This window comes from Oryx dammah, unplaced genomic scaffold (assembly GCF_014754425.2).
Source record: "Oryx dammah isolate SB20612 unplaced genomic scaffold, SCBI_Odam_1.1 HiC_scaffold_27, whole genome shotgun sequence".
In the NCBI taxonomy this organism is placed as follows: Eukaryota; Metazoa; Chordata; class Mammalia; order Artiodactyla; family Bovidae; genus Oryx; species Oryx dammah.
In genome coordinates, this window is record NW_024070211.1 from 41,358 (window position 1) to 63,629 (window position 22,272).

At 51.5% G+C, this 22,272-nt stretch overlaps 1 protein-coding gene across 1 annotated transcript; it reads left to right on the top strand.

Moving 5' to 3' along the window:
* Positions 1-10,511: 10,511 nt before the first annotated feature.
* On the top strand, positions 10,512-13,623 carry LOC120854176 (steroid receptor associated and regulated protein). Its single transcript, XM_040227946.1, has 2 exons — positions 10,512-10,667; positions 12,837-13,623. Exons 1-2 carry the CDS (start codon positions 10,580-10,582, stop codon positions 13,244-13,246), a joined length of 498 nt encoding a protein of 165 aa, XP_040083880.1. The 5' UTR covers positions 10,512-10,579; the 3' UTR covers positions 13,247-13,623.
* Positions 13,624-22,272: the final 8,649 nt, after the last annotated feature.

Genomic DNA, 22,272 nt, shown 5'->3' on the forward strand with positions numbered 1-22,272 from the left:
AAGAGAAGCCGCTGCTATGAGAGGCCCAGACAGCACAACTAAAGAGTAGCCATCCCCAACTCACTGCAGCTAGAGAAAGCCCACCTGCAGCGACAGAGACTCAGTGAGCCAAAAGTAATAAATAAATAGTTAAGAGAAAAGAAAGCTTTGTGAAGAACACAGAGTAGTGAAATAGTGAGATATTTGCGGCAGGCCTATCACCCAGACTCAGCAGCTAACTTTCGCTAAATGTACCTAAGACGCCCTTCTTCCCCCCATCCCACCCCTTCCCCACCAGGGGTCGAACCCGCGCCTCCTGCAGTGGAAGTGAAACTGATTACCTTAGATTGGGACTTGAACTAATATCAGTTCAGTCCAGTCGCTCAGTTGTGTCTGGTTCCTTGCAGCGTTCACACGGCTGGGACCAGAACTCAGCCAAAGTCCAGTTTGGGGGACTCTAACCCACATGGCTGGGACTTGAACCCATCTAAAACCCACAGTACCTGGTTTCAGGACCTACAGAAGCTTGATGTCTCATTGCAGAAAGAATTCAGTGAGAGACAAGGTGATACATAATAAGTAGATTTATTTAGAGAGAAACACATTCCGTAGAGAGAGTGTGGGCCATCGCAGAGGGTCAGTCTGGCAGCCCAAGATGTGGCGTGGTTAGTTTTTATGGACTGGGTAATTTCACAGGTTTAATGACTATGCCAAAGCCTTTGACTGTGTGGATCACAATAAACTGTGGAAAATTCTGAAAGAGATGGGAATACCAGACCACCTGACCTGCCTCCTGAGAAACCTGCATGCAGGTCAGGAAGCAACAGTTAGAACTGGACATGGAACAACAGACTGGTCCCAAATAGGAAAAGGAGTCCGTCAAGTCTGGATATTGTCACCCTGCTTATTTAACTTCTACGCAGAGTACATCATGAGAAACGCTGGGCTGGAAGAAGCACAAGCTGGAATCAAGATTGCCGGGAGAAATCTCAATAACCTCAGATATGCAGATGACACCACCCTTATGGCAGAAAGTGAAGAGGAACTCAAAAGCCTCTTGATGAAAGTGAAAGAGGAGAGTGAAAAAGTTGGCTTAAAGCTCAACATTCAGAAAACGAAGATCATGGCATCCAGTCCCATCACTTCATGGGAAATAGATGGGGAAACAGTGGAAACAGTGTCAGACTTTATTTTGGGGGGCTCCAAAATCACTGCACATGGTGACTGCAGCCATGAAATTAAAAGACGCTTACTCCTTGGAAGGAAAGTTATGACCAACCTAGACAGCATATTCAAAAGCAGAGACATTACTTTGCAGACTAAGGTCCATCTAGTCAAGGCTACGGTTTTCCAGTGATCATGTATGGATGTGAGAGTTGGACTGTGAAGAAAGCTGAGCGCTGAAGAATTGATGCGTTTGAACTGTGGTGTTGGAGAAGACTCTTGAGAATCCCTTGGACTGCAAGGAGATCCAATCAGTCCATTCTGAAGGAGATTGGCCCTGGGGTTTCTTTGGAAGGAGTGATGCTAAAGCTGAAACTCCATTACTTTGGCCACCTCATGCGAAGAGTTGACTCATTGGAAAAGACTCATGCTGGGAAGGATTGGGGGCAGGAGGAGAAGGGGATGACAGAGGATGAGATGGCTGGATGGCATCACTGACTCGATGAATGTGAGTCTGAGTGAACTCCGGGAGTTGGTAATGGACAGGGAGGCCTGGCGTGCTGCGATTCATGGGGTCGCAAAGAGTTGGACACGACTGAGCGCCTGAACTGAACTGAATGATGGAGTGTTAAGAGCTTACGAAGTGAAAGTGAAAGTCACTCAGTCGTGTCTGACTCTTTGTGACCCCATGGACTATACAGTCCATGGAATTCTCCAGGCCAGAATACTGGAGTGGGTAGCCTTTCCCTTCTCCAAGGGATCTTCCCAACCCAGGGATCGAACCCAGGTCTCCCACATTGCAGATGGATTGTTTACCAGCTGAGCCACAAGGGAAGCCCATAGGCTAATGAGTGGGAGGGTTATTCCAACTACTTTGAGGAAGGGGTGGAGATTTCCAAGAGTTGGGCCACCACCCACTTTCCGGTCTTTGATGGGGCCTGGGCCTGTCATGGCCCCTCTGGGTGTTCCATCTAGCTTGCTCACTGAGGATCAAGGTCTAGTCAAAGTCGACTTGCCTGCCATTTGGACCCATTTGATTCTGATCAGTTCACGTTGTATCCTTGGGCTATGTCATTCTTTCAAAAGCTGTGCCCTTTTCTCCCTTCCCTCTTGTTCCAGAAGTATAGTCTTAACCACTGATGGCCAGGAAAGTCCTTTCACTTACTCACTTTTTAAAAAGATTTGCTGAAGTATTTCAAAGCAAATCCTAGATATCAAGTCATTCCATCTTTCAATGTGCAATTATTTTTAAAAGATGTTACATTTATGCAATGCCTTGATCATGCCTAACAAAATGTTCTTTGGAATCATTTAATATCCAACCAGAATCAAAATTTCCCTAATTGCCTTGGAATGTCTTTCTATTATTTTTTCCAACCAGGGTTTATACAGGGTCCTCTTTCACTGCAGTAACAATTGGGTGGGATGTTTTGGGGGGTTTTGTTTTGTCAAACTGGCAGTTACGAAGAGCATTGCCAACTGAACAACGAAGGCATTTGCCATCTGCCTCTCTGCTGACCTTCAACAATCCCTGAGGGAGTTCGGGCATTGTGTGCTCTAGGGAGCTTGGTGGAACAGGTCTTTGGATGATTGGATCTTTTTAGGAACAGATTTTATGATCACAATCCGTGCATCTCCTCATTGCTAGAGAAGCACTAAATCCCTTCATGGTGACATCAGATCCTCACGGCTAACAAAAACCTTTTGTAAAATGAGTGCCTAATGGTACTGAGCTGCCCCTTCAACAAAACCTCAGATCCCACCCTTCCCCGGCGGCCGCTTTGCAGCAGCCTCATCTCACCGCAGATGAAGCTCAGCTTGCGGCTCTCAAGCTGCTAGTTTTGGCTTTTGAAACACTTTTGTTCCAAAGTAATCATTTCTCCTTGTCTCATTTTTTGGTATTTTTATCTTTTTTGTTTGTTTGTTTGTTTGATTGCCATTTCATTGCTTTATTGCAGAACTGGGGTCACTTGCCCTGTAGAATGGCCCACACTCTGGATTTCTCTATTTCCTTCCTTACACTGTCTTGCGATTAGCTGCTTTGCGATTAACTTCCTGTAAAATAGCCATAGACACCTGAGTAGCTCCATAAGAAGGCTCCCCAGGTGCTGTTGAGCACTTTTGTGTGTGGTTGTGTGTGTTCAGTTGTGTCTGACTCTTTTGAGACCCCATGACCTATAGCCCGCAAGGCTTCTCTATCCATGGAATTTTCCAGGCAAGAATACTGGAGTGGGTTGTCACACCCTCCTCCAGGGGATTTTCATGATCCTTTAGTGATGATAAAATGGGTGGTTTGGTTTGAGTGGCAACAGCCTTATTCTTTCTTTGGAAAGTTTCTCATTAACCTTCCATAGTACTTTCTTCCTTTGAAGATGCTTGTCTGAGTCAGTAATTTCATTAGAGGTTGTAAAATGACGCATTTCTGATCCTATCATTCTTTCCACATTTATTAGCTGAAATTCTGTAAACAAGAGCTTTCGCTCATCCAGGGCCACATGATTTTCTAGAAAAACAGTTCATCAGGGAAGATAGGATAGCGCTCATTTTTTCAAAGATAACAGCTCTATTGAGATTGTAAACATACCGTACAATCCACCATTTTGAAGTATAAGATTCACTGGTTATTAGTATATTAACAGTTGCACAGCCAACACTGCTATCTAATTTCAGAACATTTTCATCACTCTGCCAAACCCCATTTCTTCCTTCCCTCAACTTCTGACAAGCACTAATCTACTTTTGGTCTTCACAGCTTTGCCTGTTCTGGACATTATATAAAATGGAATCAAATGTGGCCTTTAATGACTGGCTTCTTTCACTTAGATTTTAAGCTTCGTCCACATTGTAACATGTATCAGTACTTCACTCTTTTTTTATGGTTGAATAATATCCTGCTGTATAAATACACAACATTTGGTTTATCTGTTCAACAGGTTATGGACATTGGAGCTCTTTTCACTTTGTGCTTACTTGCTCAGTCATGTCCGATTCTTTTCGACCCCGTGGACTGTAGCCCGCCAGGCTCCTCTGTCCATGGGATCCAGCAGGCAAGAGTACTGGAGTGGCGTGCCATGCCCTCCTCCAGGGGATCTTCCCAACCCAGGGATGGAACCCAGGTCTCCCACATGGCAGGCGCATCCTTTACCAGCTGGGCCACAAGGGAAGCTGTTGTGAATAATGACGCCATGAACATTTGTGTACAAGTCTTGTGGGGACGTGTTTTCACTCGGTATACATGAGTTGCTGGGTCTTATGATAACTTTTTTAAGCACAATGTCCTTTATTGTTTGACTCATCATACTGGAACATAAGCTCCATATCACAGGATTTTTTGTGGGTCTTTCTGCAAACTTGTTTCTTTCTGGCTATGCTGGGTTGCTGCAGGGCCGCTCTTCACTGCGGCGCTGGGACTGATCCCTCTGGCGGCATCTCTGTGGGGCAGGGGCTCCGGGGTGTGCCCGCCTCGGTGGTCTCAGCACCGGGGCTCCGGAGCAAAGTGCTGTGGCTCACGGGCTTAGTTGCTCTGCCGCAGGTGGGATCCTGCCAGATCAGGGATCAAACCCGGGTCTCCTGCTTTCGCAGGTGGATTCTTTACCACTGAGCCACCAGGGAATCCTGCGATGACTCGACCTTTAACATCGTGAGGAACCGCCGAATTATTTTCCAAGATGACGGCGCCATTCTTAAAACCTGAATTACAGCTGGTTGGCAGTGTCTCCGTGGTTCAATCGCACAGACATATACATACTATTTTTAAGACTCTTTTCTATTGTAGATCATCAGAAGACACTGAACATAGTCCCCTGTGCTGTACAATAGGTCCTCACTGTTAATACATTTCATTTATAGTGATGTGTATCTGTTAATCCCAAATTCCTAATTTATTCCCCTCACTCAGAGTGACTGAAACACTTAACAATCCCACTAGTAATCTAAGAGGAGTCCAAATTCTCCAGACCCTCACTCGCACTGTCTTCCTGACATTCATTTCCTTTGAATTATAAGAGAAATGAGAAGGTGTCCCGGTTACCCCCACTAGCATCCAATGAGAGTCTTCCCCACTAACTTTTTAAAAATACTTTTTAAATTTTTAAATAACTGTAGGCTTATTGAGAAGCTGCAAAGTGAATACAGAGAGGCCCGTACAGGGCACGCCCAGTTTCCCCATTGTTAACATCTGACGTGACCAGGGAGCATTTGTTTAGACTGAGGAAGCAACACTGGTACGTGACTGCTCACTGAATTCCAGGCTTTGTTTGGGTTTCCCCAGTGTCCCTGTTAGTATCCTCTCTCCCCCAGGATCCGGCCCAGGATCCCGCATGGCATGTAGTCAGCACGTCTCCTTCAGCCTCCTCTGTCTGTGACGTTTTCTCCTTCCTGCCCTGTTCTTCATGATCTTGACACTGTGAGTTGGCTAAGTAGGTATTTTGAGAATGTCCTTCCGTTTGGATCTTTCCAGCGTTTCTCTCCTGATTAGACCAGGGTTATGGGTTTTGTGGAATGATGCTTTACATCTGCTGGGCTTCTTGGTGTCTCAGAGGTAAAGAATCTGCCTGCCAATGCGGAAGGCACAGGCTCGATGGATCCCTGGGTCAGGGAAACCCCTATTCTTTCCTAGAAAACTCCATGGACAGAAGAGCCTGGCAGGCTACAGTCCACGGGGACACAAAAGAGTTGGACACGACTCAGTGACTCAACAGCAACGAATCTGTGCACCTGAAACTAACGCCACGCTGGAAACACACTGTGAAGCGCAGTCGTGTCCGACTCCGCGCGACCCCGTGGACTGTAGCCCACCAGGCTCCTCTGGCATGGGATTTTCCAGGCAAGAGTACTGGAGTGGGGTGCCATTCCCTTCTCCAGGGGATCTTCCCAACCCAGGGATCAAACCCGGGTCTCCTGCATTGCAAGCAGACACTTTACCATCTGAGCCACCAGGGAAGTCTACTTCCATTTAAAGTAAAGCTAAAAAAACCCCTAAACAATACAACAAGGCCCGAATGGAATTGCTTACACTAAGCCTCACATCACCAAACAAAGATTTAACTTCACTAAGGTTTTGGCTCTTCCAGAAGTGGGATCTTAAACCAGTCAAATCAGGAGCCACCTGATTGGCACTAGTTCCGCGCCTGATGGACCCTTGCTGTCTTCAGAGGGAAAGTAACCTTGCGCTAACCAACCCGCTTTCCTGCCTAGCGTAACTTCCAGTTCTGCTCCTTTCTGCCTTTGTACCACTGTCCAGGGGTCCTTTCTATATTCTAGATTGGATGCTACCTGATTGAAGTCGATTTTTATTCAAATAAACTCCTAAAATGTTTACTGCATCCCAGTTTGTCTTTTAACACCAGCAATGGCAGACTGAGTCTCTCATTTCATTTCATTCTGGCCTTGTCCCATTGCCATATCTCTCTAATCCAGCTTGGAAAACGGTCCCGTTTTAAGGACTGGTGTGATTACAGTGTATTCACTTAGATAATCCACCCAATATCCCTACCTCAAAGGCCATATCTCTGATAAACGCATGCGTGCCAAGTAGCTTCAGTCGTGTCTGACTCTTTTCAGCCCTGTGGACCGTGGCCCACCAGGCTGCTCTGTCCAGGGGATTCTCCAGGCAAGAACCCTGGAGTCAGCTGCCAGGTCCTCCTCCAGGGGCCTTCCCGATGCGTGGATCGAACCCAAATCTGTTAAGTAAATATGTATTTGGTGGAAATTCCCCATTTGAGAAGAGGGAAAACGGTGGCTTTTGTTATCGTAATGTGGCGACTCTTAGAAAGGCCCTACATCCACCTGATGTGAAGAACTCACACACTGGAGGAGTCCCTGACGCTGGGAAAGACTGAAGGCAGAAGGAGAAGGAGGTCCGCGGGGTCTCAGAGAGTCAGACACTGAACGACAATAATATCACCTGAGGATGGAAGCAGAACCAAGCACTTGGTTAGAGGGCCGGAAGTCCCGCCCACCGCCCAACCTTCAGAAAGTGAGAGGGACTGGAGATTCGTGGCCAGCAATGGCCAGTGGTTACTCAATCACGATTATGCGCTGAAGCCTCCATCAAAGCCCTAAGGAACAGGGCTTTGAGAGCTTCTGGGTTGGTGAACTAGTGGAACCTGGGGAAGAGTGGCGTTCTCAGAGGCTGTGGACGCTCCTCGCCCTCCCCACACAGCTTGCCGTGCATGTCTTCCATCTGGCTCTTCCTGCATTGCATTCTTTTAAATAACATGCACTTACTCACTTAGTCAGGCTGCCCAGGTCTCAGCTGCAGGACACGGGCTCTTCGCTCTTCACTGAGGCATGCGGGACTCTCAGCTGGGGCGGGTGGGGTCTTTCATCCCCCCTGCAGCACGCAGGAACGTGAGTTGTGGCATTCAGATGCTTAGTTGTGGCATGTGGGGTCTATGTTCCCTGACCAGGGATCAAACCTAGGCCCCCTGCGTTGGGAGTGCAGAGTCTTAGCCACTGGACCACAGGGAAGTCCCCTGAGTTATATCCTTTTATAAGAAACTGGCAATCTAATAAGCCAAACATTCCTCTGAGTTCTGTGATCCACTCTAGCAAACGAATTCAATCCAAGGAGTGTGTTTTGGGACCCTCCCATCTGTGGGTCAGAAACCCATCTGACCACCAAGACATGTGAGTGCTATCTGTGCCAGGGGCAGTCTTGTGGGACTGACCTCTTAATCTGTGAAATCTGAAGCAATCTCCAGGTAGGCAGTGTCAGAAAAGCGTTAACTGCTTGGTTACGTGGAAAAAAGCACAGTCGGAATCGGTGTCAGATTGGAATGCCCTTAATCACACCTGCAGAAGTCCCTTCTGCTGTGTAAAGTAGCATTTGCAGAGCTTCTGGGGATTAGGGCGTGGTCTTCTTTGGGGTTGCACCTTCTGCCATACACATCCATTTACAGCAGTGCTGCTACAAAGAACGCCACCTGCCTTGTCAGTAAACAAACAATATCGCAACCAACAGGCCAGCCGCCACTGCAACCACCCCAACGGTGCACCCTGATGGGACTCAGGAGGGAGAAAACCAGGATAGTTAAGGTGCCTATAAAGGAATAATTCCAACAAGCCCAAACTCGCGCACCTTCCCGTACATATAAAAGCACTCAATTCATTAATGTGAGATGTCTGGTTTTCTTTAATTAACAGTAATATTTTTCTTTTCTTTTTTTATTTTTTGGCCACGGTGCACACCATGCGGGACCTTCATTCCCTGACCCGGGATCAAACCTGAGCCCCCTGCACTGGAAGCTGGGAGTCTCAACCTCTAGACCACCGGGGAAGCCCCTGACAGTAATCTTTTCATGCCTCAACCACCTGGTTTGGTTTGTTTTGTTTCGTTTTTTACTCCTATATCGCCGGCTCTACACTTAACTCTTTTGATCAGGTTTTCTTTCAGACTTACGTCCTCAGCAAATCCACTGAAAAACCATGACTCTGAACTTTAGGCTGTACATTGTTTGCAGTAGACAACTATTTCTCTTTTTCAGTAAAAGGAAAAATTGACTTAAAGTTTGATTGACCTAAGATGCTGTAGATAGAATACATCTTCCCAAAATTTATATTTTGAAACCTAGTAAAGGCAGAGGAACCAGAGATCAAATCGCCAACATCTGCTGGATCATCGAAAAAGCAAGAGAGTTCCAGAAAAATCTACTTCTACTTTACTATGTTAAAACCTTTGATTGTGTGGCTCACAAAAAACTGGAAAATTCTGAAAGAGACGGGACTACCAGACCACCTGGCCTGCCTCCTGAGAAATCTGTATGCAGGACAAGAAGCAACAGTTAGAACTGGACATGGAACATGGACTGGTTCCAAATCGGGAAAAGAGTATGTCAAGGCTGTATATTGTCACCCTGCTTATTTAACTTATATGCAGAGTACATCATGAGAAATGCTGGGCTGGAAGAAGAAGCACAAGCTGGAATCAAGATTGCCGGGAGAAATATCAATAACTTCAGATATGCAGATAACACCACCCTTATGGTAGAAAGTGAAGAGGAGCTAAAGAGCCTCTTGATGAAAGTGAAAGAGGAGAGTGAAAAAGTTGACTTAAAGCTCAACATTAAGAAAACTAAGATCATGGCATCTGGCCCCATCACTTCATGGCAAATAGACTGGGAAACAAGGGAAACAGTGAGAGACTATTTTTTTGGGCTCCAAAATCACTGCAGATGGTGACTGCAGCCATGAAATTAAAAGACACTTGCTTCTTGGAAGGAAAGTTATGACCAACCTAGACAGCATATTAAAAAGCAGAGACATTACTTTGCCAAAAAAGGTCCATCTAGTTAAGGCTATAGTTTTTCCAGTATTCATATATGGATGTGACAGTTGGACTATAAAGAAAGCTGAGCACTGAAGAATTGATGCTTTTGAACTGTGGTGTTGGAGAAGACACTTGAGAGTCCCTTGGACAGCAAGAAGATCCAACTAGTCTATTTTAAAGGAAATCGGTCCTGAATATTCATTGGAAGGACTGATGCTGAAGCTGAAGTTCCAATAGTTTGGCCACCTGATGCAAAGAACTGACTCATTGGAAAAGACCCTGATGCTGGGAAAGATTGAAGGTGGGAGGAGAAGGGGACGACAGAGGATGAGATGGATGGATGGGCTCACGGACTCAATGGACATGAGTTTGAGCAAGCTCTGGGAGTTTGTGATGGACAGGGAGGCCTGGCGTGCTGCAGTCCTTGGGGCTGCAAAGAGTCGGACACAACTGAGCGACTGAACTGAATTGAACTGAAGAGGTGGGGTCTTCAGGGAGGGGTAATTAGGTCATGAGGGTAGAACCCTTGTGATGGGGTTAGTGCCCTTATATAAAGATATCCCAGAGACCTTTCTTGCACTTTCTGCGAGGTGAAGACAGAGCAAAAAGATAGCTATTTATGAACCAGTAGGCAGGTCCTCACAAAACACCAGAATCGATAAGCATCTTGATCTTGGACTTCCCATCATCCAGAACTCTGTCCGCCACTGTCTCCTGGAGTTTGCTCAAAATTATGTCCATTGAGTCAGTCATGCTATCTAACTGTCTCATCCTCTGCCAGTCTCTTCTCTTAGGTGGGACCAAAAATAAATAAAACAGCTAAAAACTGGGAATGCAGCCAGGCGATGACTGAGGTTCGGGAAACTGAGACCTGGAAGAGGTGGTCCCCAGCCTCGTCCCAAGGGAGGAAGCCGCTGAGCTTGGAAGAAACTGTGTGTGTTTGGTAGAAGGCCTGCCTCCCAGCCACCCGACTGCAATCCTGTTGACATAAACCCGTGATCAAAGCAATCCCCCAACTGCTCCAGGCCAGTTCCTGTGGCTCCTGGTGGAATTCACTCAGCAGATCCGGATCTGGTAAATATAAAAGGTCTGGTCCTTGGGTGCGGACCCGCATTCTGGACAAGGCTGCTGAAAACAGCTTCCTCTGCCAGTGCTGAGCCAGGCGCCATGGCAGCAGTCACGGCCCCCTCAGAAGACACCAGAGACCCGAGTGCCCGCCCCGGGGGCCTTGAGGCAAACCTGGAGACCAGCTCAGGTAAGAGGTGACAGAGGGGGCCTCAGCCCTGCAGCTGAGAGGGACTGGGGAGGCTATGGAGTGGGGGTGGCAGGAAAGGACAGACAGCCTCCCTCTGGGGCTGCCAAGATTCTCAAGCCACAGGTGAGCTTCATTTACAGTTGACCCTTGAACAACCTGGGGGTCCTCCAAGCAGTGGACAATCAGGTTAAAACTACAATCATCCCTTTGTATCTGAGAGTCCACATCCACAGACTCAACCTACTACAGATTGTGTGGGAATGGGTACTTATCGAAAACAAATCCACGTGTAAGTGGGTCCACAGTTCAAACTGGCATTGTTCAAGGATCAGCCACATTTCCTGCGTTAACTAACTTAGCAGAAGAGAAGCCTGGGTCATGGTGATGAGCACGTAGTCAAGAGGATGGTTTTGTTTATCATTTGGGCAACTTGAAAGTTTTTTTTTTTCCCCAAAGAGCAAAGGATTTGGATTCGGAGAGACCTGCTCTGGCACTTGCTTCGTGGATAAATCCCCGGGTTGGTTCATTGATAAGCCCCTGGGTTGGCTCGTGGCTGCTCCCTGTTTGGTGGGGAAAGACAGAGCAAGGATCCGCAGGGCAGAGAGGACAGGTAGATGAGAGTGTGGTGGGGGGTGGAGGGGCCGCAGTGTCTCCTGAGGCCACTGGCATCTGCACCAGCTGAGCCTCAGTTCCCTCACCTGTAAAAGGAAGTCGGGCTTTCCTCCCACTACTCACCACACTGTGGTCTGTGGGCCAGCAGCATCAGCATTCCCTGGGCGCCTCTCAGAAATGCAGACCGTCAGGCCCCAGCCCAAACCTGCTGGACCAGAAAGTGAAGTGAAAGTGTTAGTCGCTCAGACACGTCTGACTCTTTGAGAGCCATATACTGTAGCCTGCCAGGCCCCCCTGTCCATGGGATTCTCCAGGCAGGAATACTAGAGTGGGTAGCCATTCCCTTCTCCAGGGGATCTTCCCAACCCAAGGATCGAACCCAGGTCTCCCGCATTGCAGGCGGATTCTTTACCATGGAGCCACCAGGGAAGTTGCATGCTAACAAGATGCCCAGGCAGCTCATAGGCGTGGTGGGGTTGAGAGGCTCTGATGCGGTGGGCTCTGTGCTCCTGGAAGGCAGAGGGCTGATGGGGGGTGGGGAGGAGACAGGGTTATACTCAGGCCTCCCCCGTGCTGACATTCACGCTCTTAAGCCCCACTGGCTTCCCATTTTTGTGTGTCCACTAGCCTACAGTTAGAGCTTCCCAGGTGGCACTAGTGATAGAGAAGCCGCCTGCCAGTGCAGGAGACGCCAGAGATGTGGGTGGGGTTCCTGGGTGGGGAAGACCCCCTGGAGGAGGGAAAGACCACCCACTCTGGCATTCTTGCCTGGAGAATCCCCGTGGACAGAGGAGCCTGGCGGGCTACAGTCCATAGGGTCTCAAAGAGTCAGACACGACTGAAGCGATTCAGCACGCACAAAACCCAGCCAAATCCCTGTTGAGGGAAGTCTACTGGGTATTCTGTGATAACAGGACTTCCCTGGTCCCCTGGCCAAGACCTCGTGCTCTCCATGCCGGGGGCCTGGGCTCGATCTCTGGTTGGGGAACACATCCCATATGTCTCAACTAGAAGATCCCACGTGACCCAAAGGTAAGAAATTCGGCATTCTGCAGCTAAGACCCTGTGCAGCCAAATGAATAAGTAAATACGTGTTTTATACAAGATTCTGAAATAACAGATATGGGGAAAGAATCTAAAAGAGAATGGATATATGTTTGATATGTATATAACTGGATCACTGTGCTGTTCTCCTAAAACTAAGTCAGCATGGCAAATCAACTGTTGTTCTTTAGTTGCTAAGACTTTTACGACGCCGTGGACTGTAGCCCCCCAGGCTCCTCTGTCCATGGAATTCTCCAGGCAAGAATACTGGAGTGGGTAGCCATTTCCTTCTCCAGGGAATCTTTCCAACCCAGGGACCCAACCCCCGTCTCCTGCATGGTAAGCGAATTCTTTACCCCGAGCCAGCAGGGAAGCCCAAATCAAGTATACCCCAATATAAAATAAAAATCAAATTAGCAGAAAAACTCCCCGCTGAGTGGACAAACACGCGAACCACTGGAGCCAGCCCTGCGTTGCGCCAGCACGAACCTCCGGCCCTCTGCTCCCTTCCAGGTGGAAGGCGCCGGCAGAAGGCCGTCCCCGGAGCCCACCTGACCTTCGTCATCGACTGTGCGCGAGGGAAGCAGATCTCCCTGGCAGCACCCCCAGGGCCACCCCGCACCCCCGGTCCCAACCCGGGACCTGCCGTCCCTCCGATGAAGACCTACATTTTGTTATGCGGGGGAAAGCAGTACCCGCCTCCGGAGGCTCCGCTAGGTGGGGGGGGCCTTGCCCAGGCCAGGGGGCCTTGCCGAGGGACTACGCCCACAGCTTCCCCCGCAGCCAGCCCCGGAGGCCTTGCGGAGGCTCCTGAAGCCAAGGGGAGCCCCGTGAAGGCCGTGTCCTCGAGGTCCTCCGCGTGGGGAACGGTCATCGGCTCCCTCAAGGCCCTCTCCTCCTGCGTCTGCGCACAGGCGGATTGACTGCAGAAGCCTGGCCGTGGCGGAGAGGCGCGGGGGTCCGTGCCCAATTCCCAGCGTCCGCTCCTGCTTCCCCAGCCGAGCAGAAGGCTTTTGTACCTGAGCCAGGGAAGGAGAGTTAGATCCTAAAGGACCCCTGAAAAGCCTAGTATCCTACTTCTTCCTTCCTCCCCATCTTTGCTAGCCTTTCAGCGGCAGCAGGATAAGGCACCGCCACGAAGAATGAGGCTGACTCACTCACACAGCGTATTCTAATGCAGCATCTCCCAAATGCCAGCTCTGCAAAGCACTGGAAAAGACACTGCAGCTTTCTTGGAGTTTGTATTCTTGAGGGTGGGGGAGAAAGGGTAAACAACTGAATAAAGACTATTCCAACAGTGTAATGAGTGCTGTGCAGAGACTGAGCAAGGTGGTGGGATAGAAAATGGCAGAACAAAGAGGCGGGGTTGTTTTGTTTTGTTTTGTTTTGTTTTGTTTTACGGCTGCTCCTCTTGACATGCGGGGTTTTCTCCAGTGGCTCAGCGGCAGACTCTGCCTGCAATGAGACACAGTTTCCATCCCCGGGTTGGGAAGGTGCCCTGGAGGAGGGCATAGCAGCCCACCCCAGTACTCTTGCCCGGAGAACCCCATGGATGGAGGAGCCTGGCGGGCTGCAGTCCACGGGATTGCAAAGAGGCGGACTCCACTGAAGCCAGTTAGCCCGCACTGCACGGCATGCAGGATCTTGCTGCCCCAACCAGGGATCGAACCTGTGCCCCCTGCAACAGGAACGCAGAGTCCTAACCACTGGACTCATAGGGAATTCCTGGCAAAGAGGTTTTTTTTGATATTGTGGTTGGGAATGGCCTCTCTGAGTGGGGAACAAAGTATGACCTAAAAGATGAGAAGGTGCCAGCACTGGGAACTACCTTCCCCAGGGCCACCGGGTTGGTTTCTCACCCAGAGCAGGAGTCAGAACCTCCCAGCACAACGGGCAGGGGCGGTAAGTGACTGCAACCATCCTCGCTCAATGCGAGGGTGTAGGTCACCAGGGATCACCGGGAGGGCATGGGACTCAGGATGGGCAATTTAAGGACCAGGTGGGGTTGGAAATAAGGGGAACTGGCTTCTCAGGATGGGGTGGAAGTACTCAGAAAGGGAAGGGAGTACCATGCTTGAACAGATGAAAATGAGATATTATTTATTGAGCACCCAGTGCATGCCAGGCTTACACTGCCCCTAGGGACAGAAAAGTAGGTGGGGGAGCCCTGTGCCTCTCCCACAGGGCAGTCCTGGTCCTCAGCAGGAAGTGGGAGCTGCTGTGAGGGGAGAGGGAGGTCTAAGAGATGCTGAGAAAGAGGCTCTCAAGGCTCCTGGATTAAGATTGCTGAATGTTCATTATCCACTAATGCTTTACCGGGTTCCTACAAACACCGGCGGATTTCCCAGGGGGCACTGATGGCGCAGAACCTGCCTGCCAATGTGGGAGACACATGAGACACAGTTTCAACCCCTGGGTCCAGAAGATCCCCTGGAGGAGGGCATGGCAACCCACTCCAGTATTCTTGCCTGGAGAATCTCACGGACAGAGGACCCTGGTGGGCTACAGTCCATAGAAATGCAAAGCGTCAGACAGGACAGAAGCGACTTAGCACGCACACACAAGCACTGGTGGCTAACGTGTATTGACCGTTTGCTCTGTGCCAAGGAAATGACATCTTCCAAATGCCAGTACAGAGAAGCGCCTTTTTTTTTACCCATTCTGCAGATTAGAGAACCATGGCACAGAGAAGCTGAGGAATGCACTCAAGGCCCATAGACAGGTGCAGTTGGGCTTAGAGCCCAAACCAGCCCTACAGCAGACAGCCTCTCCTTCTGGCAGGGTCTCTTCTAAACAGAGGGGACCTGTTCAGAGAGAGCAGACCTGTCCACAAGGAGCTCGTAGCCTGGCAGGGCAGGCAGGAAAGAAGACGACTGTGGGCGTGACTCCTGGTGCGTGCAGCAGTGAGGTGCACAGAACGAGGCTGGGGCTGGAGGAGGGCGCCCGGGCCACTCAGGAGAGGAGAGCAAGGGGGCTTCATGCAGGAAGTGGCGTCTAAACTAGAAGCTGGCCAGTGAGTGCGTCACACCAAGGCAAGCGGCAAGGGTGGAGAGCGCTCCAGGGGGAAGGGGCGGTCATTCAGTCTGGCTGGAGTAGCCATTCATTCGTTCACCAAGTATTTGTTGGGCGCCCACTGTGTGCTAGGCTCTGGGCTAGACCCTGGGATGGGCAGTGACAGACAGACAAGGCTTTGCCATCAAGGAGCTTGTCCTCCAGCTGGGGGAGAGGATGTGCGTGCACACTGGGAACAGGCCAGGGAAGCGGCAGGGGCCATCTCACGGGAGGCTTCGCGGGCCACGAGGAGCTCTCTATTTTACTCTGAGGTGGGGACTGCTGAAAATCAGAACCTGCCTTATAAAAAAAGATTCGTTAGCTCTTGTGCTGGGAGAGGAAGGCAGGGGAGGAAGCTGCATCTTAATCCAGGCAAAGGGAGGAATGATCCGTCCTAGAGACGTGGTGAGAGAGGAGCCTGGACCGTTGACATCCCCTCCTCTGTCCTCCCCTTGCTGAGAATCACTGGACTAGCAGAGCCCCCGGACAGGGCTGGAAGGGAGTCTGAGAACCGTCAGGAAGAGGGTGGGGCTGCAGGCCTAGCTTCCCGCCAGCAGGTGGCGCCCCAGCCTCAGACAGGGCAGCCCCGCCTTCCGGGCCGGGGGAGGGCCAAGCTTTCAGAAGCCCCGCTTTTACTCGAATCAGTGTCCCTTTCCTCCGGAATAGCCGCTATTGATAGTTTTATACACGGCACATGCCACTTCAGTTCCTCTCACACTGGACCCGTGAAGACACTGAGGCACAGATGAAATGATTTACCCAAGGTCACCAAGTCCAAACCCCAGGCAGTGTGACTGCGCAGTCATAGCGTCATAAGCCTGAACTGAGCTGCAGGTGCTCCGCCTGTGTGCTGAAGGAGTGAGTGGCCAGTCCCCAGGGAGCAGCCCCCAGGGGTCATTCTCCAGGGAGCAGCCCTCAGGGGTCATTCTCCAGGGAGCAGCCCCCAGGGGTCATTCTCCAGGGAGCAGCCCCCAGGGGTCATTCCCCAAGGGGCAGTCCCCAGGGGTCATTCCCCAAGGGGCAGTCCCCAGGGGTCATTCCCCAAGGGGCAGTCCCCAGGGCAGGGGCGTCTGAGGCTTGAACAGTGACTGAGGCCCTCACTGAGCTGGGCACACGGGTGGAGGAGGAAACCTCACCTCTTCCCCCCAGTCCTGTGGGGGCCGGCCCATTGAGCGCATAAGGAGACTGAGGCCCGGCCGGGCGGAGTGACTGGCCCAGGGTCATGCAGACAGCGAGTGGCACAGCCAGGGCTGCACCGGCTGCAGTGGCGACGCCGGGCCTCAGAGCTTTATCTGCCCACCGTATCACAGAAATTACTGAAAAGCTGTTGAGAGGACGAACCAACAAAGAAGAAGGCCTTTCCTGAACCAGCGAGTAGCAGTGTGAGCCAGTGAGTGTGTCTCCGGGTTGGCAGCCACACCCATCAGGACTGTGTCCCCAGTGCCCTAAGGCGCGTGCTCAAGAACTGTGAGGGAAGAAGAGGAGGAAGAAGCAGAAGGCAGGGAGGGAAGCAGGCAGGGAGAGTCAGCTTTGCCGCCCGCTCTCTCCCCTCCGGCTCCCTGGGCCCAGGGGCCTGGCTTCATGCCCCTCAGGGAGGCTCCCCAGGGCCCCCACTCCCCGCCCCCCACAGCATGCCTCAGACCCCCAGGGAGAGCTGCCCCTGGGTCCAGGCGCTGGAGGGCTCCAGAGCTCAGGACACGCCTGGGGCTGCTCGGGGTGAGCCCAGGCGCGCTGTGCTGACCGTAAACAGCACCATCCCGCCGCCCAGAGGCTCCTGCCTGGGGCCCCAGCCTGGCAGACCCCAGCCTCCCTGCTCCTCGGGACCCTCTCCCGGTTGAGGGCAGAGTCAGAGGGTGGAAGCTTGGGCTTCCTCGTTCAGAAAACAAGCACAGAGATTTTACAGGAGCTTAGCATTTCCTGAGCTTACACTAAACACCATCTGGCTCAGGCTGCCACAGCGGGCCTGGGAGGGTGTGACCTGATCTTTGTTTGTGGAAGAGGAAACCAAGGCTTCCAGGTGCCTCTCTGGCCCACCTCCCCGCCCCCCCCTCCCCCCCGCCGCCCCAGGGCCCAGACAGGTCTTCCAGGAGGGCCTTGGAGAACTGACCACTTTATTATTATTATTATTATTATTATTATTAATTGTTTTTGGTGGCGCCGGGTCTGTGCTCCTGCGCCCGGGCTTTCTAGGTCGGTGAGCAGGGGCGGTCCTTGCGGCGCTGGGGCTTCTTGTTTCGGCAGCTCCTCTTGTTGCAGAGCAGAGCACGGGTTCCAGGCTCAGCAGGTGCCACTCGAGGCCTCTAGAGCTCAGACTGGGTGATTGCGGGCCGAGGGCTGCAGTTGCTCCGTGGCATGCGGAATCCTCTGGGACCAGGGATTGGACCCGTGCCCCTGGCACTGGCAGGCGGATTCTCATCCACTGCACCACCAGGATGGAGAAGGCGATGGCACCCCACTCCAGTACTCCTGCCTGGAAAATCCCATGGATGGAGGAGCCTGGTAGGCTGCAGTCTATGGGGTCGCTGGGAGTCCGACACGACTGATAGACTTCACTTTCACTTTTCACTTGCATGCATTGGAGAAGGAAATGGCAGCCCACTCCAGTGTTCTTGCCTGGAGAATCCCAGGGACAGGGGAGCCTGGTGGGCTGCCGTCTATGGGGTCGCACAAAGTCAGACACGACTGAAGAGACTTAGCAGCAGCAGCACCACCACCAGGAAGTCCCAGAAACCTGCCTCTTCTGTCTGCCTCACCTGCTTTTCCTGGAAAGAGGACCCCAGGTACAAGGCAGCTCCTCTGCCCTTCCAGCCCGTCTCCATCTTAATGGAGCCAGAGATAGTGTCAGGATCCAGACAGAAATGAGATTAGGGGGCTCCATGTGAGCCCTTCGGGGAGGCTTCAGCGCAGGGCCTGTGAACTGTAGGCAGCCGCCAGGCACCAAGCCCTTTAAGTGCACACAAGACAGCCACAGCGGGTGGAGCCTGCTAGCACCATTTCATCCTGCAACAGCTCAGCTCAGCTCAGCTCAGCTCAGCTCAGCCCATCAGTCATGGCCGACTCTTTGTGACCCCATGGACTGCAGCACACCAGGCCTCCCAGTCCATCGCCAACTCCCAGAGCTTACTCAAACTCATGACATTAAGTCGGTGATGCCATCCAACCATCTCATCCTCTGTCGTCCCCTTCTCCTCCCACCTTCAATCTTTCCCAGCATCAGGGTCTTTTCCAATAAGTTAGTTCTTCACATCAGGTGCCCAAAGTATTGGAGTTTCAGCTTCAGCATCAGTCCTTCCAACGAACACTCAGGACTGATCAGCTTTAGGATGGACTGGTTGGATCTCCTTGTAGTTCAAGGGACTCTCAAGAGTCTTCTCCAACACCACAGTTCAAAAGCATCAATTCTTCAGCGCTCAGCTTTCTTCATAGTCCAACTCTTATATCAATACATGACCACCAGAAAAACCATAGCCTTGAGTAGATGGATCTTTGTTGGCAAAGTAATGTCTCTGCTTTTAATGTGCCATCTAGGTTGGTCATAACTTTCCTTCCAAGGAGCAAGCGTCTTTTAATTTCATGGCTGCAATCACAATCTGCATTGATTTTGGAGCCCCCCAAAATAAAGTCTGACACTGTTTCCCCATCAATTTGCCATGAAGTGATGGGACCGGATGCCATGATCTTAGTTTTCTGAATGTTGAGTTTTAAGCCAACTTTTTCACTCTCCACTTTCACTTTCATCAAGAGGCTTTTTAGTTCCTCTTCAATTTCTGCCATAAGGGTGGTGTCATCTGTATATCTGAGGTTATTGAGATTTCTCCCGGCAATCTTGATTCCAGCTTGTGTTACATCCAGTCCAGCATTTCTCATGATGTACTCTGCATATAAGTCAAATAAGCAGGGTGACAATATAAAGCCTTGACGTACTCCTTTTCCTATTTGGAACCAGTCTGTTGTTCCATGTCCAGTTCTAACTGTTGCTTCCTGACCTGCTTACAGATTTCTCAAGGGACAGGTCAGGTGGTCTGGTATTCCCATCTCTTTCAGAATTTTCCACAGTTTATTGTGATCCACACAGTCAAAGGCTTTGGCATAGTCAATAAAGCAGAAATAGATGTTTTTTTGGAACTCTCTTGCTTTTTCCATGATCCAGCGGATGTTGGCAATTTGATCTCTGGTTCCTCTGCCTTTTCTAAAACCAGCTTGAACATCTGGAAGTTCACGGTTCACATATTGCTGAAGCCTGGCTTGGAGAATTTTGAGCATTACTTTACTAGCATGTGAGATGAGTGCAGTTGTGCGGTAGTTTGAGTATTCTTTGGCATTGCCTTTCTTTGGAATTGAAATGAAAACTGACCTTTTCCAATCCTGTGGCCACTGCTGAGTTTTCCAAATTTGCTGGCATATTGAGTGCAGCACTTTCACAGCATCATCTTTCAGGATTTGAAATAGCTCAACTGGAGTTCCATCACCTCCACTAGCTTTGTTCACAGTGATGCTTCCTAAGGCCCACTTGAGCTCGCATTCCAGGACGTCTGGCTCCAGGGGAGTGATCTCACCGTCGTGGTTATCTGGGTCGTGAAGATCCTTTTGTCCAGCTCTTCTGTGTGTTCTTGCCATGGTGCAACAGAGAGGTTAAGTTACTTACTCAAGATCACGCAGATCACAAGCAGCAGAGACAAGATTTGAACCCAGGTGGTGTGGCTCCAGAGTCTGCAACTGATCCTCCTTTTCTTTTTTAATGAAATCTATACATCATACACTTTCGATCATTAGTCACCTGCCCAAGTCTAGGGCCCCGCTTGAACTACACTTTTTAACTTATTTGCCCACATTGCGTCTCAGCTACCACGCACAGGAGCCTCTCGTTGATTCTTCGCGGACTCTCTGGTTGTGGCGTGCCAGCTCGGCACATGCGTGGCGTTCCGGCTTAGTTGCCCCCCTCCCCGCCCCGGCATGTGGGATCTTAGTTCCCCAACCAGGGGTCAAACCCAAATCACTGGACCACCAGGGAAGTCCTGAGCCCCCACTCTTTTTTTAAAAAAAGGAAGTTTTTAGATTCTGTTTGTGTATTTTTGGCTGCGCAGGGTCTTCGCCGCTGCGCCCTGGCTTTCTCTGGTTGCGCTGGTGAGGCTGCTCTTCCCTGCGGCGCATGGGCTTCCCTGTGGAGCACAGGCTCTAGGCATGCCGGCTTCAGCCGCTGCAGCGCGCGGGCTCCGAAGCTGTGGCACGGGGGCTTGGCTGCTTCGCGGCATGTGGAATCTCCCAGGACCAGGGATGAACCCCCATCCCCTGCATTGGCAGGTGGATTCTTATCCACTGGGCCACCAGGGACCCTCCAGTCATAACTAAGGCTTCTGAGCTTTTTAAAAAATTCCACAAACATTAACTTAGCTCCTTTCCCATGCTGGGCTTGGGAGCAAGAAGGCAAAATAAGGCATCTTCTGCCATCGCAGACCTGGGATCCAAGGCAGATGGGAAGCGGACAGGGCTGAGGGCCGATGGAGGAGCACAACAGGGAGGTGGGTCAGGGAAGGGTGGGCTGGAGTTGGGGGGTGGTCCAGTAAAGAAGCTCTGGCCTGCAGTTCCAGAGGCCTGGTCTTCACCCCATCTCTGCCACTGACTTGCTGTGTGACTGAGGGCAAGGCCCTACCCCTCCCGGGGCCTGGGTCCCCCCATCAAACCATGGGGAGTTGGGGTGGCGAATGGGGCAGAATGTTCCCCACCCCGCGGGCCCCAGCGATATGGGGCTGGCCAACCAAGCCTCAGGTCTGCCCTCAGCCCCAGGCATGTGCTCATCTCATCTGAATCTGAGCTTCTTTTAAACACAAGTTTTGGGCCTAGGGTTCCTTGAGCTCTGTGACTCTAAGCTGGTAACTCTGGAGGACTTCCGGGAGGAGGAGGCTTTTGGTCTGGGCTAGGCCTTTGAAAGGGATGGCACTTCCCAGGCCCTTCACACCCATCAGGTACTGGACCCGGACTTGCTCACAGATCCGCAGCCCTGCAAGGCTGCATGTTTTCAACCTCGCCTGCTTCCTGCCCACACCCTCCACTAAAGCTATAAGATGTAAGGGTTCCCCTTCTCTATACAGGAGGGCAGGGAGTGGGTGACTGATCTGAGCTGACCCAGCAGAGGACATTCCAGAGCCACAGTGATTCACATTCTAGCCATGCCACTTCCCAGCTGTGTGACCTTGGGCCAGTTACTTGACTTCTCTGAACCTCCTGGCTTCCTTGGTGCCCACCTCGCCGGATGGTGGGCATGAGCAGGTGTTTGGCACACACTAGGCGCTCAATGAATGGGCCTGCTATAATTATTTTTCACGTGGTAGGGGCGGAGCCCAGGACCAGCAGCCAGGTCTATTTTTAGCCTGGAAAGCGTGGGAGGCCAGTGGAGACAAAGCCCGGCCGCCAGGGTCGCCAGGGGGCGGAGCCATCGCGCTGAGCCCGCGGTCCCCAGCCCCGCCCTCCTCTTCCGAGGGTCACCTTGGCAGGAGGGCGCCTTCCGTCTCCAGATCTCCCTCAGCCTCTATAAGCGCAGTCTGGGGAGGGGCCGCTGGGGCCCGCGGGGTGGGGAACATTCTGCCCCATTCGCCACCCCCTTTTCCTGGCCCAGGGAGGGACGCCGCTGGGCTGGGGACACCAAGGTGAGCCTGGCCCCAAGTGGGGGTCGGAGAAGGGGGAGAGCTGGTCCCTCCTCCCCCCAACTCCTCAGCGATGAGTGTCGGGGCTGCAAATAGCCCGGTGGAATCAGTGAGTCACGGAGACTGGAAATACCGCGCCCCTTGCCTCCCTCCCCTCCCCTCCTCCAGACTGCACCGAGCTGCCGGAACTCCGGTGGCGTGTCTGTGTGTGGGGCGTCCTTCCAAAGGGCGCTCAGACTCCCTGAACCGGTCTGCTC